The sequence below is a fragment of the Megalobrama amblycephala genome, linkage group LG12 (genome assembly GCF_018812025.1).
Source record: "Megalobrama amblycephala isolate DHTTF-2021 linkage group LG12, ASM1881202v1, whole genome shotgun sequence".
NCBI classification, from domain to species: Eukaryota; Metazoa; Chordata; class Actinopteri; order Cypriniformes; family Xenocyprididae; genus Megalobrama; species Megalobrama amblycephala.
In genome coordinates, this window is record NC_063055.1 from 115,702 (window position 1) to 130,000 (window position 14,299).

General features: G+C 44.8%; 2 protein-coding genes across 2 annotated transcripts in view; both read right to left on the reverse strand.

Moving 5' to 3' along the window:
- Positions 1–7,860, reverse strand: fem1c (fem-1 homolog c). Its single transcript, XM_048209456.1, has 3 exons — positions 7,280–7,860; positions 4,993–5,563; positions 1–2,064 (listed from the first exon to the last, which is right to left on the reverse strand). Exons 2-3 carry the CDS (start codon positions 5,534–5,536, stop codon positions 761–763), a joined length of 1,848 nt encoding a protein of 615 aa, XP_048065413.1. The 5' UTR covers positions 5,537–5,563; positions 7,280–7,860; the 3' UTR covers positions 1–760.
- Positions 7,861–10,225: 2,365 nt separating this feature from the next.
- The window catches only part of lzts3b (leucine zipper, putative tumor suppressor family member 3b), an 8,782-nt gene continuing 4,708 nt past the window's right edge, over positions 10,226–14,299 (reverse strand). Inside the window, exons 3-6 of the mRNA XM_048211359.1 lie at positions 13,359–13,898; positions 12,881–13,201; positions 11,208–11,438; positions 10,226–11,125 (exon numbers count right to left, since the gene is read on the reverse strand). Of these exons, the coding sequence (XP_048067316.1) occupies positions 10,478–11,125; positions 11,208–11,438; positions 12,881–13,201; positions 13,359–13,898 (1,740 nt within the window). The 3' untranslated portion in view covers positions 10,226–10,477. The remainder of the gene's footprint in view (positions 11,126–11,207; positions 11,439–12,880; positions 13,202–13,358; positions 13,899–14,299) is intronic.

A 14,299-nucleotide genomic window follows, 5' to 3' on the forward strand; every position in this document is an offset into this window, starting at 1 on the left:
TCGAGTGCAACAGAGATTTATTATCAATTATGCTCTAAGGACATCAACAAGCTTTATGCTATTGTAATATGAATATCAAATTTCACTGCAATAAAGTGCAAGTCCCTTTGACTGTACATTTGTTTCATTTACTAGTGTATCGTGCCTGTAAAAGAATCAGAAGCCCTTGAGTTCAAACCGCACACATGTAAAGTTGAACTTAAACTACACAGAGCTGAAGATTCATCATCATCATCATCATCATCATCACAAAATAAATTCGACTTCAAGCTAATGTCGGTGCAATATTTCTAAACCGTTACACTTCAGCTCATGCTGTGCAATGACTATTGGGCCAATGGTTTGGTTTTTACAGCTCGTCCGGGTTCAGAGATCACAGATTTAAAACCTCGTGCCAAACATGATCCAGATGAGGAGATGCTGAGGAAATGTACAGTAACAAAAAAAGAGGCATTCACATGAACACGTGGCACAATCCAGTAACACAGAACAGTCCCGATATTACAGCCTGTGCATAGAGGAGTAAAAGCACTTATGGTATCTGCAAACATTAAGCACATCATCATCATCTTCATCATAATGTTCGTTTACGCTGGAGGGGAGCGATGACAGCGTTCCAGTGAACCGGCGGGTCCTACCGTCTTTGCATAGAGATAGTAAGAGAAAGCAAACCCGTCGACAAGCGGCAAGAAACACAGAAGAAATCCCAGCAAAGATGGTAGGAGGAGCTGCATGCCGATGATCCCGAGCCGGAGCGTCACTATCTGTGCAGCAGCACGAAGGCCTCCAGCCGCTCGGGGATGTTGCCGCGGTACGTCAGGCCGTGCTTGACGATGGCGCGCGCCGCCAGACACTGCAGCGTGGTGTGGTTGATGGGCTGGATCAGGTTCTTGGCCATCTCCTTCTCATCCAGCAGGTCGCACGCCGTCTGCTTGAAGGAGTTGGTGCTGTCGAAGTGCGTGCCGCAGGAGATCAGCAGGTTCATGATGTCCGGGTGGTTGTTGGACGCCGCCACGTGCAGCGGGCTGTTGTCGTCCTCGTCCCGGCAGTTGACGTCCGCGCCGCACTCCAGCAGGATGGACGCCACCTGGAAGGACGGGAACTTGCAGACGGGGTAGCGGCCCACGCAGGTGGTGTTCCGGTCCACGGCCAGGTGCAGCGGGCTGAAGCCGTTCTTCCCGCACGCCTGCAGCTTGAGGAACTTGTAGATGGTCTCCTTCTTGAAGTGGTCCTGCTCCACCGTGCACGGCACCTTCTCCAGCAGGCAGATGAGGTGCAGGATGATGGACAACACCTTGCTGAGCTGGGCCGGGTCCGGGCCGGGCCGCTTGACGGCGCGCTCGATCTCCAGCACGCTTTTGCCGAGGATCTCCATGAGCTCGTCGAAGGACACGGAGGTCCCCAGCAGGCCTTTGGCGCGGTCCTGCAGCATGAAGGAGAAGAGCTCGGCGAAGGACAGCAGGCTGCTGGCGGTCATGGGGCTGAGCGGCTCCAGGTTGCTCTGCTGCATGTCCAGCGCGTACTTCCACAGCTTGATGCACCTCTCGAAGTTCCCCGAGTCGGCGTAGACGGCTCCTCGGTAGCGGATGTAGTAGGACGTGTCGGGGTGCGACGGGCCGAGGATGCGCTCGCGGATGAGCAGCGCCTGCATGCGCATGTCGTCGGGGTCGGCGATCAGGCTGTCCAGCTCCTCCGCCGTGTTCACCTCCTTGGTGTAGTCGTACGCCATCACCAGCTGCTTGGGCTCTTCCTTGGAGAGCACGTGGTTGGAGTCGCCGTGCCGCAGGTCCATGGCTCTCTTCCAGTACTTCAGCGCTCCCAGCAGATCCCTCTTTTTGTCCACGAACGTGGCGCCCAGCAGCTCCAGAGCGTTGATGCGCTCTGTCCGGCCCGTTTGCGGGTGCTGCGTCAGGAAGTCCACGATGTTGGTGTGGCCCGTCACGCTGGCCGAGAGCAGCGGGGTCATTCCGTAACCGTCCTTCTCCATGGTGGCGCCGTACTTCAGGAGCATCCTCATGATCTCCAAGCTCCCGGATTCAGCGCAGTCGTGTAAAGCCGTGTTACCTGAAGGACAAAAAGCACAGAGAGCCGAAGACGTCAGGGATCCGCTGATCAATACGACAGTGAAACACAACAAACGCTGGATGAGAAACGGAAGGCCAACGGCCCAAAACCGCCAGAGATGCACAAAGATTTAGAGGGTTAGTTCAGACAAAAATGAACTTTCTGTCATGTCGTTCCACACCCGTCAGACCTTCGTTCATCTTCAGAACACAAATTAAGATATCGTTGATGAAATCCGAGATGTTTATTATGACTCGATATCTATAATCAACACTTTCAAGGTACTAAAGACATCGTTAAAACAGTCATGTGACTGCAGTGGCAGTTATGAAGAGACGAGAATACTTTTTGTGCGCAAAAACAAAACAAAAATAACCACTTTATTCAACAATCTCTTCTCTTCTGTCATTATCTCACGCAGGTGACACAGTAACACAGTGAAGCTTCCGTGTTTACGTCCGAATGCCGGCTCAGTATTGGCCGAAGCTGATCATGTGATCAGTTGACGCAGGAGCCGGCCAATAATGAGTCGCCGTTCTGACGATGAACCTGGAAGCGCTGGACGTAAACAACGTATGAGAATGACACAAAAGAGATTGTTGAATAAAGTGGTTATTTTTGTTTTGTTTTTGCGCACAAAAAGTATTCTCGTCTCTTCATAACATTAAGGTTGAACCACTGCAGTCACATGACTGTTTTAACGATGTCTTTAGTACCTTTCTGGATCTTGAAAGTGTTGATTATAGATATTGAGTCATAATAAACCTCTCAGATTTCAACAAAAATATCTTAATTTGTGTTTTGCACATGAACGAAGGTCTTACGGGTGTGAGGGAGAGTAATTAATGACAGAAATTTCATGTTTGTCTGAACTAACCCTTTAACAAGACAAAAGTTGGTATTATATTGGGGGTGGAAGTGAATAAGCTTGCACTTGGTGCTGGTAACCCAATGAACAGGACAATGGTGACACCACAATAAAAATATTCATGATTCAAACACTGAAAATAGAGAAAAATACAAATATGCATGCACTTTATCCTTGACTACATATATTTAAAATAATGCAGGCCACTTTTACTGCTAACACAAGACATTTGACATTATCAGGACCCACAAATATTCCCCCGCTGCATTATTATACATTATATAAAGTAGATTAATGTAGTACTGACACTAAAACTCTGTAAACTTGAATTTTTTTTTCTCACATAGCAGTTTTCATTTTGGGTGAACTATCCACGATACATACCGTTTCTTTTTTGTATTGGAATATTTTGTGACACAATATATCAATATATCATTAGGACATTACTTGTACCTGTTCCTAAAGCCCTAACCCTACATTTTATTCCCACTATTAAATAACCTTTAGGCACTTTATTTCCATTTTTCGATTTATTTTCTCACCTCTCTATTTCCTCTCCGTGCTGATAATTGATAGGGAAAAGAATGAGTTTGGAAAAAGGTGGATTTGAATTAGGCGAGTGATTCTGTAATGGCAGGTACATTTGGTGTCCAAAGTCATTATTTTTTCTGCTTTCTTCAAATGATCGTATTTTTTAATTATTTTAATAATTTGTTACTCATTATCATGAATCACAAGATGTTACAGGCCTAAACAATATAATATTTTGTTTAAAAAGTGTCTTATATAGCTGAAAATCGTGATTTCTTGTTGTCCGAATTAGTCAGTGTCAATTCTGTTACTGTCAAACTCTGAGCGTAACAGTGTTGACCGTGTGTAACAGAACTGACAGTGAACAGAGAAACACACACTCTCACACACACACACACACACACACACACACACACGATTGTCAACACTGTTACCCTACCGTGATAACAGAGTTTGACGGTAACAGAATTGACACCGACTACCGACTAGTGCTTTCAAAAGTACTGAATTCGGTACTGAAATTTTGAAATGTGACGCTTTGAGTGCAGTTGAGCGATTTCGTAAACACCTCTGATTGGCCACTGTGTTCACACGCTCATCAGATATGTCTGTGATTGGCTATAATGATCAACACGCTCCTTTGATTAAGAATAATGGCTAGAGCAGTGACTGGGATATACGTAAACCTACCAACATCCGTTCCATGACTTTTGGAATGACTTATCGCGCGGGGGGGGGGGGGGCGTTTTAGTCGCATAACATCGGTTAATGTAAATGCCAGCATTTCACAATCGTTTTTTTATCGATATTTAGAAAATATCACAGAAGTTTTGCGTATAATGGAAATACGGCTACTGATGACTATTTACAACGTTTATGAAGCATTGATCATTGTAGCCAATCACAGACACATATGATGAGTGCGCTGACCAATCAGAGGCGTTTATGAATCCGCTCAACAGCGCTCAAAGAGTCATTTTTAAAATTTCTGTTCTGACTTGGTACCGAAGTCGGTACTTTTGACAGCTCTAGCCTGAATTAATCAGTGTCAATTCTGTTACCACGATAGAGTAACAGTGTTGACAATCATGTATGTGAGAGAGTGTGTGTGTGAGAGAGTGTGTGTTTCTCTGTTCACTGTCAGTTCTGTTACACACGGTCAACACTGTTACTCTAGCTTGATAACAGAGTTTGACAGTAACAGAATTGACACTGACTAATTCGGACAACAAGAAATCATGATTTTCAGCTATATTAGACACTTCTTACAGAAAATATTATATTGTTTTGGTCTGTAACATCTTGTGATCCATGACAATGAGTAACAAATTATTACAAAAATAACCATCTGAAAAAAACAGAAAAAAAAAGAAAAGAGTTTGGACACTAAATGTATCATTCAGGCAGATATTGAAGCTAACGCCCTCATCCGGTTATCAGACAGGTTTCTTTTGTAATTTTCTCTGGCCCAATCAGTCACTGGTGGGCGGAGCTACTGTAAATATCCTCTATTGGCACTGATATGATACCTTTGACGCTCTTCCTGTTGACGTCGGCTCCTTTCTCCAGCAGGTACTGCGCGATCTCCCGGTGGCCTTTATAGCAGGAGATCATCAGGCACGTGTGTCCGTGTCTGTTGGCCACTTCCAGATCGGCCTTGTGCTCCACCAGGTATTTGACAATATCCAAATGTCCGTCGAAGCACGCGGCCCTGAGCGGGGTGGAGTTCGTGAGAGTCGTGTTGTTGACAGAGGCACCGTGTCCCAGCAAAGACTGGACGACTTTCAAATGTCCCGCGGCCGACGCGGCCCACAGCGGCGGCGCTCCCTCGATGACCTCGCCGTCGAAGTTCACCGAGCCGCCGATCTCCACGGGAGCGCAGCAGCACTCGATCAGGAACTCCACCAGCTCCAGGTGCCCGTAACGGGCCGCCATGAGTAACGGCGTGGCTCCGTTGGTCTTCTCCGCCATGAGCTTCATGACGTCGTGATCGCTCTTGTTCTCCAAGAGTTTCTGGAGGAGCCTCAGCTTGCCGTCTCTGGCGGCGTTGAAAACAGCCGTTTTTAAATCCATGGCACAGGGTTTCCCTGCGGCTCCGTCCTGCAGATGAAAACAACACAAAATCAGACATCTTAATGCTTTACGGTTTCCACACAAGTTTGCATTGTTGTTGTGAACATTTTGCTTTATAGCTGAACTGAAATCAGTTCATACTTGATGAAGTTTACACAGTTATTGAACTGAACTGAATCAACATGTCAGCTTTCAAATAGACAAATTCAAATTCTGCTGCAATCATTAATCACATCAAGAATAGTGTCAATGTTGCAAAATTCGTCAATTATGTTGGGTTGAAAATGGACAAACCCAGCGGTTGGGTTAAATGCTTGCTGGGTAGTTTTATTTAACTCAACTATTGTTTAAAAGTTACTATATGTCTGGCTTAAAATGGACCCAAAATAAGTTGGAAATTAAAAATCAGACGCATAATTACTAGAGGCAACAATAATAATCAAAATGTAAACATTTATTAATAAGCAATTTAATAAAAGTATGTTTAATTATTATTCATGAAATGTTAATTTCCAACATACTTTGGGATCATTTTAAACAAGCAATACAGTAATTTTTAAACAATAGGCTTAATTTTGAGTTCATTGAAATTAAAAATTTGAGCTAATACAATTAGCAATTGGTTTAATCAACAGAAACTCAAGATATTGTCTTATCTGAACCACATTAATTATTTAAGTTGATTTGACAAAAGTTAACATTTGGTAAAATATTTTTTCTACAGTGTAGATATGTCAGTGTCACGTGATTAAAAACATTTACCGATATTTCATGTGATTTATTTGTCAAGATTTATTACTATAACGCTTTGTACAGTAATAAACATGAAAATATCATAAGTAACATTAAAAAATATGTTGGGTTGAAAATGGACGAACCCAGCGGTTGGGTTAAATGTTTGCTGGGTCAACAATTCCTTTTTACAGTGTAAAATCAGACACATAATTACTAGAGGCAACAATAATAATCAAAAAGTGAACATTTAATAATAAGCAATTTAATAAAAGTATGTTTAATTATTATTCATGAAACTTAAGAAATGTTAATTTCCAACATACTTTGGGATCATTTTAAGCGAGCAATACAGTAATTTTTAAACAATAGTTGAGATAAATAAAACTACATTTTTTAACCCAAACATTTAACCCAACCGCTGGGTTTGTCCATTTTCAACCCAACATTTTTTAATGTTACTTCTGATATTTTATTACTGTATAAAGAGCTATAGTAATAAATATTGACAAATAAATCACATGAAGGTTGAAGTGTAAATGTTTTTAATCACGTGACACTGACATATCTACACTGTAAAAAAAATATATATATTTTATCACAACTTAATAATTAATGTGGTTCAGATAGCACAATATCTTAATTTCTGTTGATTAAACCAATCGCCTTCATTAACTCAAATTTTAATTTAAATTAACTCAAAATTTAAAGGCAACTTACTTTTTCAAGTTAAACCAACAATTCCTTTTACAGTGTACGTATATAAACACTTACTATATAATGACGATCGATTATACAGTTTAGTGTCACTATATACAGCAAAACCTGACCAATCACCATCAGCTATTCCCATATTATCATTATGATCAGAGTTTCTGTCATATTCACTGTTCGGGGTGTCTGACAGCAAACAACAGGATTTATCGAACTAGATGTGTACTTGTTTTCTCTCAGACCCGTGAATAGTGCTCGTGTTTCGGTTTCTGAGGCTCCGGAGGCCGCAGCTCTTACCGCTCGCGCTGATCTCCGCCTCGATCGTGTCCGTTAACGGCCCGTTTGTTCGGTGTTGTCAGACACACAGACCGTGACGGTACTTTAGCTCATGTCGAGTCCAAATAATACAAAAAGATAAAAATAGAGTCGCTGCGGCTCTTCCTCCCCCGCTTCCTGTAACATCGAGCGCGATCCTCCTCATCAAACACACGCGATCATCGCGGCATAACGAGCTTCACGGAACAAACATAATTCTGCTTTAATGTCCATTTCTGCTGTAATCTCAGCTGTTTCTTTCAACTCGACGAATGTTGCTCCACTGCTGATTTTTCCAGTCTGTAACAGAAGGTTCCGCCCCGCTGTGAGTGATTGACAGCTAGACGGTCCAATCACGGTCTCGTCCAAACGTTTTCCATTTAAAGGTAAACGAAAACAGTCACGACGCGAGACCGCGCGCTTCTAATAACGCGGACGCGCACATCACGGATCTGACGGATTCACGAAACGTCGTTTAACTCATTAATGAGAGACTAAATCACAGAAATGAACGAGGCATCGAATATAATCTTCCTCCAGATTTGCCTGTTCACTGCAATATGCGTTTCGTCACAGCGCCCGCTAGAGGCCACGCGAGAAACACCATGAGAGATTATTGTAATATTATATACTTACTTTACTTGTTTTATGATCTATTTCATATTTATTTAATCTGGGTTATGACTGTAGCTATATTATTGTTTTTGTTCCAGAAAAAATATAAACTAGGCTGTGGTATTCTTTGAAGTACACAATAATACACTTATTTGACTTATTTTATTGATGTGTCTTTATCGTTTAATGTGTTTTTGATTGATTATGCTTTTACCCAAGTCATTACAGTAACATAAATACAAACAATAGAAGTATAAAAACATAGCATTTGTTCTCTAAATCAATTAATTACATCATCAAATCAAATAATTACATCAGAACTACATCAAAAGGAATGTGGTTTTGGAAATTGTTGATGCATTTGAACCATTTCATAGGTGAAAAGTATTCCCTGCTGGAAAAAAACAAGTTAAAACCAGCCTAAACTAGTCTGGCAAGCTGGTTTTAGAGGGGTTTGCACTGCTTTACCTGGTCAGGCTGGGAGACCAGCTAAAACCAGCTGAACATCATCTTAAACCAGTTTAACCCAGCTGAACACCAGTTGGGACCAGTCAACCAGCATAGACTGGTTTAACAGGTTTTTTTCCCAGCAGGTTACATGTTACAGAAAAACAAAGCTGAAATATCGGCTTTATTAATTCACAATAATCAGAACAATGAAATAACAGTAATTTTCATCTTTTCAAAATATTCACACTCAATATGTTGGTATACTGGAAATAACGATTTCACATAAATAACCATCATATTCACAGCCTGCCTGTCTACCCACGACACCGCGACGTCACATCAGAACATAGCAGCAACTCTCAGAGAACCTTCCAGAAACACCAATGTAGAATAAGTAAAAGCAAGTTCGGTTGGCTTTTATTTTGCACCGAATGAAAAAAAAAAAAATCTGAGACAAAAACAACTTTTCTTTTTTTCAAGTAATTCTATCTGCAGATAGGAGCCCTCGGTTTGTCGTCTAATGACCCCTGGTGTTCACGTTGAGTCACTACAGGCAGTAGCAGTGATGGGAACTGTTGCTCCCCAACATCCCTGAAACACCAAACCATCACTGAAGCTTCCAGATTCCTTTAAATACTGAACACATCCCTCTGTCACACACACCACCGGTCAGAAGTTTGGAGTAATTAAAGGTGCAGTGTGTAAATTTTAGAGGCATCTAGCGGTGAGGTTGCGAATTGGCTCAGTCCACCGCTCACCCCTCCCTTTTGAAGCACATGGAGAAGCTACGGTGGCCAACACAGGACAAAAATGTTGTCTGAAGGCCAGAACACACCAAGCCGATGCCGACAAACTAGTGGTGACGAAAGCAGACTGCGGGATTGGCTCACATCGGCAGCGTCTGTGTCCAAAGTTGCCCTGACACACCAAACCGACGCTAAACAGCCGACGACCAAGTAGCACGTCAGTTCTGCGCCTGCGTGAGATGAAATGCCTTTCCGAACCAGCAGGCGGCAGTAGCTGAACAGCCAATCAGAATGATCAGATGGCCCGACGAGCTCCAACGCCGATTCAACATTTCGAATCGGCCGAAAAAAAGCCGACGAGGACCAACTTCAGCCGACGGTGCGGAACACACTGAGAAAACTTAGTCGGTCGACGAAGGAAAACTGCCTGACAGCCGACCGTCGGCTTGGTGTGTACCTGCCTTGAGATGGCAGAGAGTAGCCAGTCAAGCAAACGCGCTCTGTAGAGCAGTTTGTCCGTTTAGGGCTACTGTAGAAACATGGCAGCGCAAAACGGCGACTTCGATGTAAGGGGACCCGCCGTGTATGTAGATAGAAATGTCTCATTCTAAAGTAAAACATAACAGTTCATTATGTAAGATCTTTATACACCACTGAAAACATAGTTATGTATATTATATTGCATTTCTGTCAATAGATCCTCATGAATATTACACACTGGACCTTTAAGATATCGGAAAGTTACTTCTTACTTATCTGCATTTATTTGATGAAAAATATTTTAAAAAAAAGGAAAAATATGACAAATATATGAAACAATGTGACATATTATTACAATGTAAAACATCTGTTTTCTATGTGAATATATAGTAAAGTGTAATTTATATCCAGTGATCAAAGCTGAATTTTCAGCATCATTACTCCAGTCTTCAGTGTCACATGATCCTTCAGAAATCATTCTAATATGATGATTTGATGCTCAAGAAACATGAAAACAGTTGATATGATTTCTGAAGGATCATGTGACACTAAAGACTGGAGTAATGATGCTGAAAATTCAGCTTTGCATCACAGGAATAAATTACACTTTACTATATATTCACATAGAAAACATCTGTTTTACATTACAAAAATATTTCATAATTTTTACTGCATTTGTGATCAAATATTAGACTTTCAAACACATTAAAGTATCGTAATTATTCCAAACTTCTGACTGGTAGTGTAGAACCCCTTTCATATCGCTGATGAGCAGATGTCAAAAGGTCAATAAAAGCTGGAGAAACGTGTGCATTTGTCGTTCTCTCATCTCAGCCCTCTTCGGGTCTCTGTTGCGCAGACGTCGATTGTCTCTTACAAAAGTTCATGTCTAAATCTCTGTGGACTCGATCCGCTCCAAGCGAGAAGGTCCCGGCCACGGTGGTGCCAGCTGATGCAGGGCGGGCGGTTTGGGATCGTCCGTGGCCGGGGACAGAGTGACGGTCACCGGGACGGGAATCGAGAGGCTGATGGGCGGCGGGGATCCGGGCGTCGTGACCAGTTTGGCTCCGAGCTGCCCGACCCGCTCCTCCAGTGCCTGGTTCCTCTGCAGCGTCTCCACGTAGCTGAGCTGCAGCTGTGCCTGGTACTTCAGCACACGCTCTTTCTCATCCTGCCAGGTGTGGCGCTCCTGAGCGAAGGTGAGCGCCTGCCGCTCGCGCTGCTGCCGCTCCAGGTGCAACTCGCCCTGCAGACGCTCCAGCTGACGCCGCAGCTCTCCTGCCTCCTGCCGCTGCGCTTTGGCCTCGTCGCTCTGCAGGCTGAGGAAGGTGTCGACGGTGGCGCTGAGCGGCGTGAGCGCGGTCAGGGGTTCGGGTGTGCGGGGCGAGTGCAGTCCAGCCCACGGTAAACTGCTGCTGCCGCTGATGGCGCTCAGAGCCGCGGCGCGATCGTTCCTGCAGCTCAGCTCGCTCAGAGCCCGTTTGAGACCCAGAACCTCAGCCTCGAACACCACCAGCTTGTCACGCAACATCGACACCTGCAGAGACACAAACCACCGCTTACAGCATGTGTGGAGTCATTTAAAACATAACAAACACTGGATATGAGTATGTGTGTACCTCTGTCAGCGTCCTCTTCAGTTCTCCTTCACATCTCTCCAGCTCTCGGCTCTTGTTGGCGTACGAGTCCTTCAGGCCGATCATGGTCTCCTCGCGCTCCTTCAGCTGGGCATTGAGCTCCTTCAGCTGACCCCTGAGGGCCACCATCTCTCCGGCCCGCTGCGTCACCTCGTTCTGACTCTCCCGCAGCTGCTGCTTCAGCAGAGAGATCTCGCCCGCCTTCTGGCACAGCTGCTCAACGCAAAACAAACACAAGTCACTGTCTGTGAACCCCTCTGAAACTTGAAATGAAAAATGTACAAAAAATTTGGAATAATTAAGTTTTTTTAATGTTTTGAAAGAAGTCTCTTCTGCTCACTAAGGTTGCATTTATTTGATCAAAAATACAGTAAAATTGTGAAATATTATTCCAATGTAAAACAGCTGTTTTCTATGTGAATATACACAGATCAGGCACAACATTATGAGCACCTTCCTCATTTTGTGTTGGTCCCCCTTTTGCTGCCAAAACAGCCCTGACCCGTCGAGGCATGGACTCCTCTAGACCCCTGAAGGTGTGCTGTGGTATCTGGTAAGTGCCGTCCTGTAAATTGCGAGGTGGAGCCTCCATGGATCGGACTTGTTTGTTCAGCACATCCCACAGATGTTCGATTGGATTGAGATCTGGGGAATTTGGAGGCCAAGTCAACACCTCAAACTCGTTGTTGTGCTCCTCAAACCATTCCTGAACCATTTGTGCTTTGTGGCAGGAGCATTATCCTGCTGAAAGAGGCCACAGCCACCAGGGAATACCGTTTCCATGAAAGGCTGGACATGGTCTGCAACAATGCTTAGGTAGGTGGTACGTGTCAAAGTAACATCCACATGGATGGCAGGACTCAAGGTTTCCCAGCAGAACATTGTTCAAAGCATCACACTGCCTCCACCAGCTTGCCTTCTTCCCATAGTGCATCCTGTTGCCATGTGTTCCCCAGGTAACAGACGCACACGTACCCGGCCATCCATGAGATGTAAAAGAAAACGTGATTCATCAGACCAGGCCACCTTCTTCCATTGCTCCGTGGTCCAGTTCGGATGCTCACGTGTCCACTGTTGGCTCTTTCGGCGGTGGACAGGGGTCAGCATGGGCTCCCTGACTGGTCTGCAGCTATGCAGCTCCATACGCAACAAACTGAGGCATTCTGACACCTTTCTATCAGAACCAGCATTAACTTCTGGAGCAGTTTGAGCTACAGGAGCTCGTCTGTTGGATCGGACCAACAGATGAGCTTGGATCACTTTTGATAGATACTGACCACTGCAGACCGGGAAGACCCCACAAGAGCTGCAGTTTTGGAGATGTTCTGACCCAGTCGTCTAGCCATCACAATTTGGTCCGTGTCAAACTCGCTCAAATCCTTACGCTTGCCCATTTTTCCTGCTTCTAACACATCAACTTTGAGGACAAAATGTTCACTTGCTGCCTAATATATCCACCACTAACAGGTGCCGTGATGAAGAGATAATCAGTGTTATTCACTTCACATGTCAGTGCTCATAATGTCATGCCTGATTGGTGTATAATTTAATTAGTTATTTAGAACATTGGTGATCGATTACTAACAAATATTACATATTTCTTTAATAAATGTTGTATTTTGATTGTTTAACTCATGATCTGCTGCTCCTCTCACCTCCCACTTGGTCTCCTCCAGCCGGGGCAGAATATCCGCCTGCTCCTTGCGGTAATCCAGGCACTTTCTCTCCAGCTCCTCTCTCTGGGCGAGCAGGGCGCTGATCTCCTCCTGCAGGCGGCCCTTGTCCTGCTGCAGCCGGCCGATGTGTGCCTGCAGGGCCTGTTGCGTGCGCTGGGCCCGATGGGTCACCTGCTGCAGCCGGCCGGCGTAGTTCTGCCTCAACTCCTCCATCTCCCGCTCCCACACACGCTGCTTCTCCTCGAACACCTGCACGATGGCAGCCTCGCTCTGGTCCAGGTTACGCCGCATGTGAATCACCTGCAGAAAGAGCATCGTGACGGCATGAACAGTTAATTCTTGTTTTAAGCACAAACTCACTTTATTTTGCTGGAATTTCATATTTCATGTACACAATTGTAACGGAACAGATCTTTTTTGTGTAATGGCGGGACGTGATTGTGAATGTGATCCTCACCTCCTGCTCCTTCTCCCAGAGCCGATCCTCCAGGTCCTGAATGATGTCATCGGTGGAGGGCGACGGCTGGACGGTGGCACTCGTGTCCGTCAGATGACAGAGTCTGTGATATGATAAGCAGCTCTTCCCGGAGGAGGACTGTCCGCTGTCAGATACGCTCAGGCCGTTCTGATAGTTGGGCTTGTCGGCTTTCTCCAGCGGCGCCGCTGTGCTGCTCAGTCTGTTGATGTGGCTGGTTGAGGCACTGAGGGGACCGAGAGCTTGAGGAGGGCCGTAGCTCATACTGGGCCCCGCGTATGTGGGGAGGCTGGTCAAGGAGTTCCTTCCGGAGTCAGACATGCCGCCCTGACCATCGTTTCCACCTGAAGGGTCCCGGTCCGGACTGTCCTGCTCGCAGAGTGACTGTGGGGCGTCGGATCCGCCGCCGCTTCCAGCTGAGCGTCCGCCTCCTCCTGACTGACCGACTAGATTCTGCATGGAGTGAAAACTCTTGGGCACGACGGGTTTGAAGGCAGAAGGGCGGACCAGAGCAGAACTGTTCTGAATGAGACAAACACAGCTGTTTACGAAACATAATTAAACATTATCTATCTATCTATCTATCTGTCTGTCTGTCTGTCTGTCTATCTATCTGTCTGTCTATCTATCTATCTATCTATTCTGTCTGTCTGTCTGTCTATCTATCTATCTGTCTGTCTGTCTGTCTGTCTATCTATCTATCTATCTGTCTGTCTGTCTGTCTGTCTGTCTATCTTTCTGTCTGTCTGTCTATCTATCTATCCTGTCTGTCTATCTATCTGTCTGTCTGTCTGTCTATCTATCTGTCTTTCTGTCTGTCTGTCTGTCTATCTATCTATCTATCCTGTCTGTCTATCTATCTATCCTGTCTGTCTATCTATCCTGTCTGTCTATCTATCTATCTATCTATCCTGTCTGTCTGT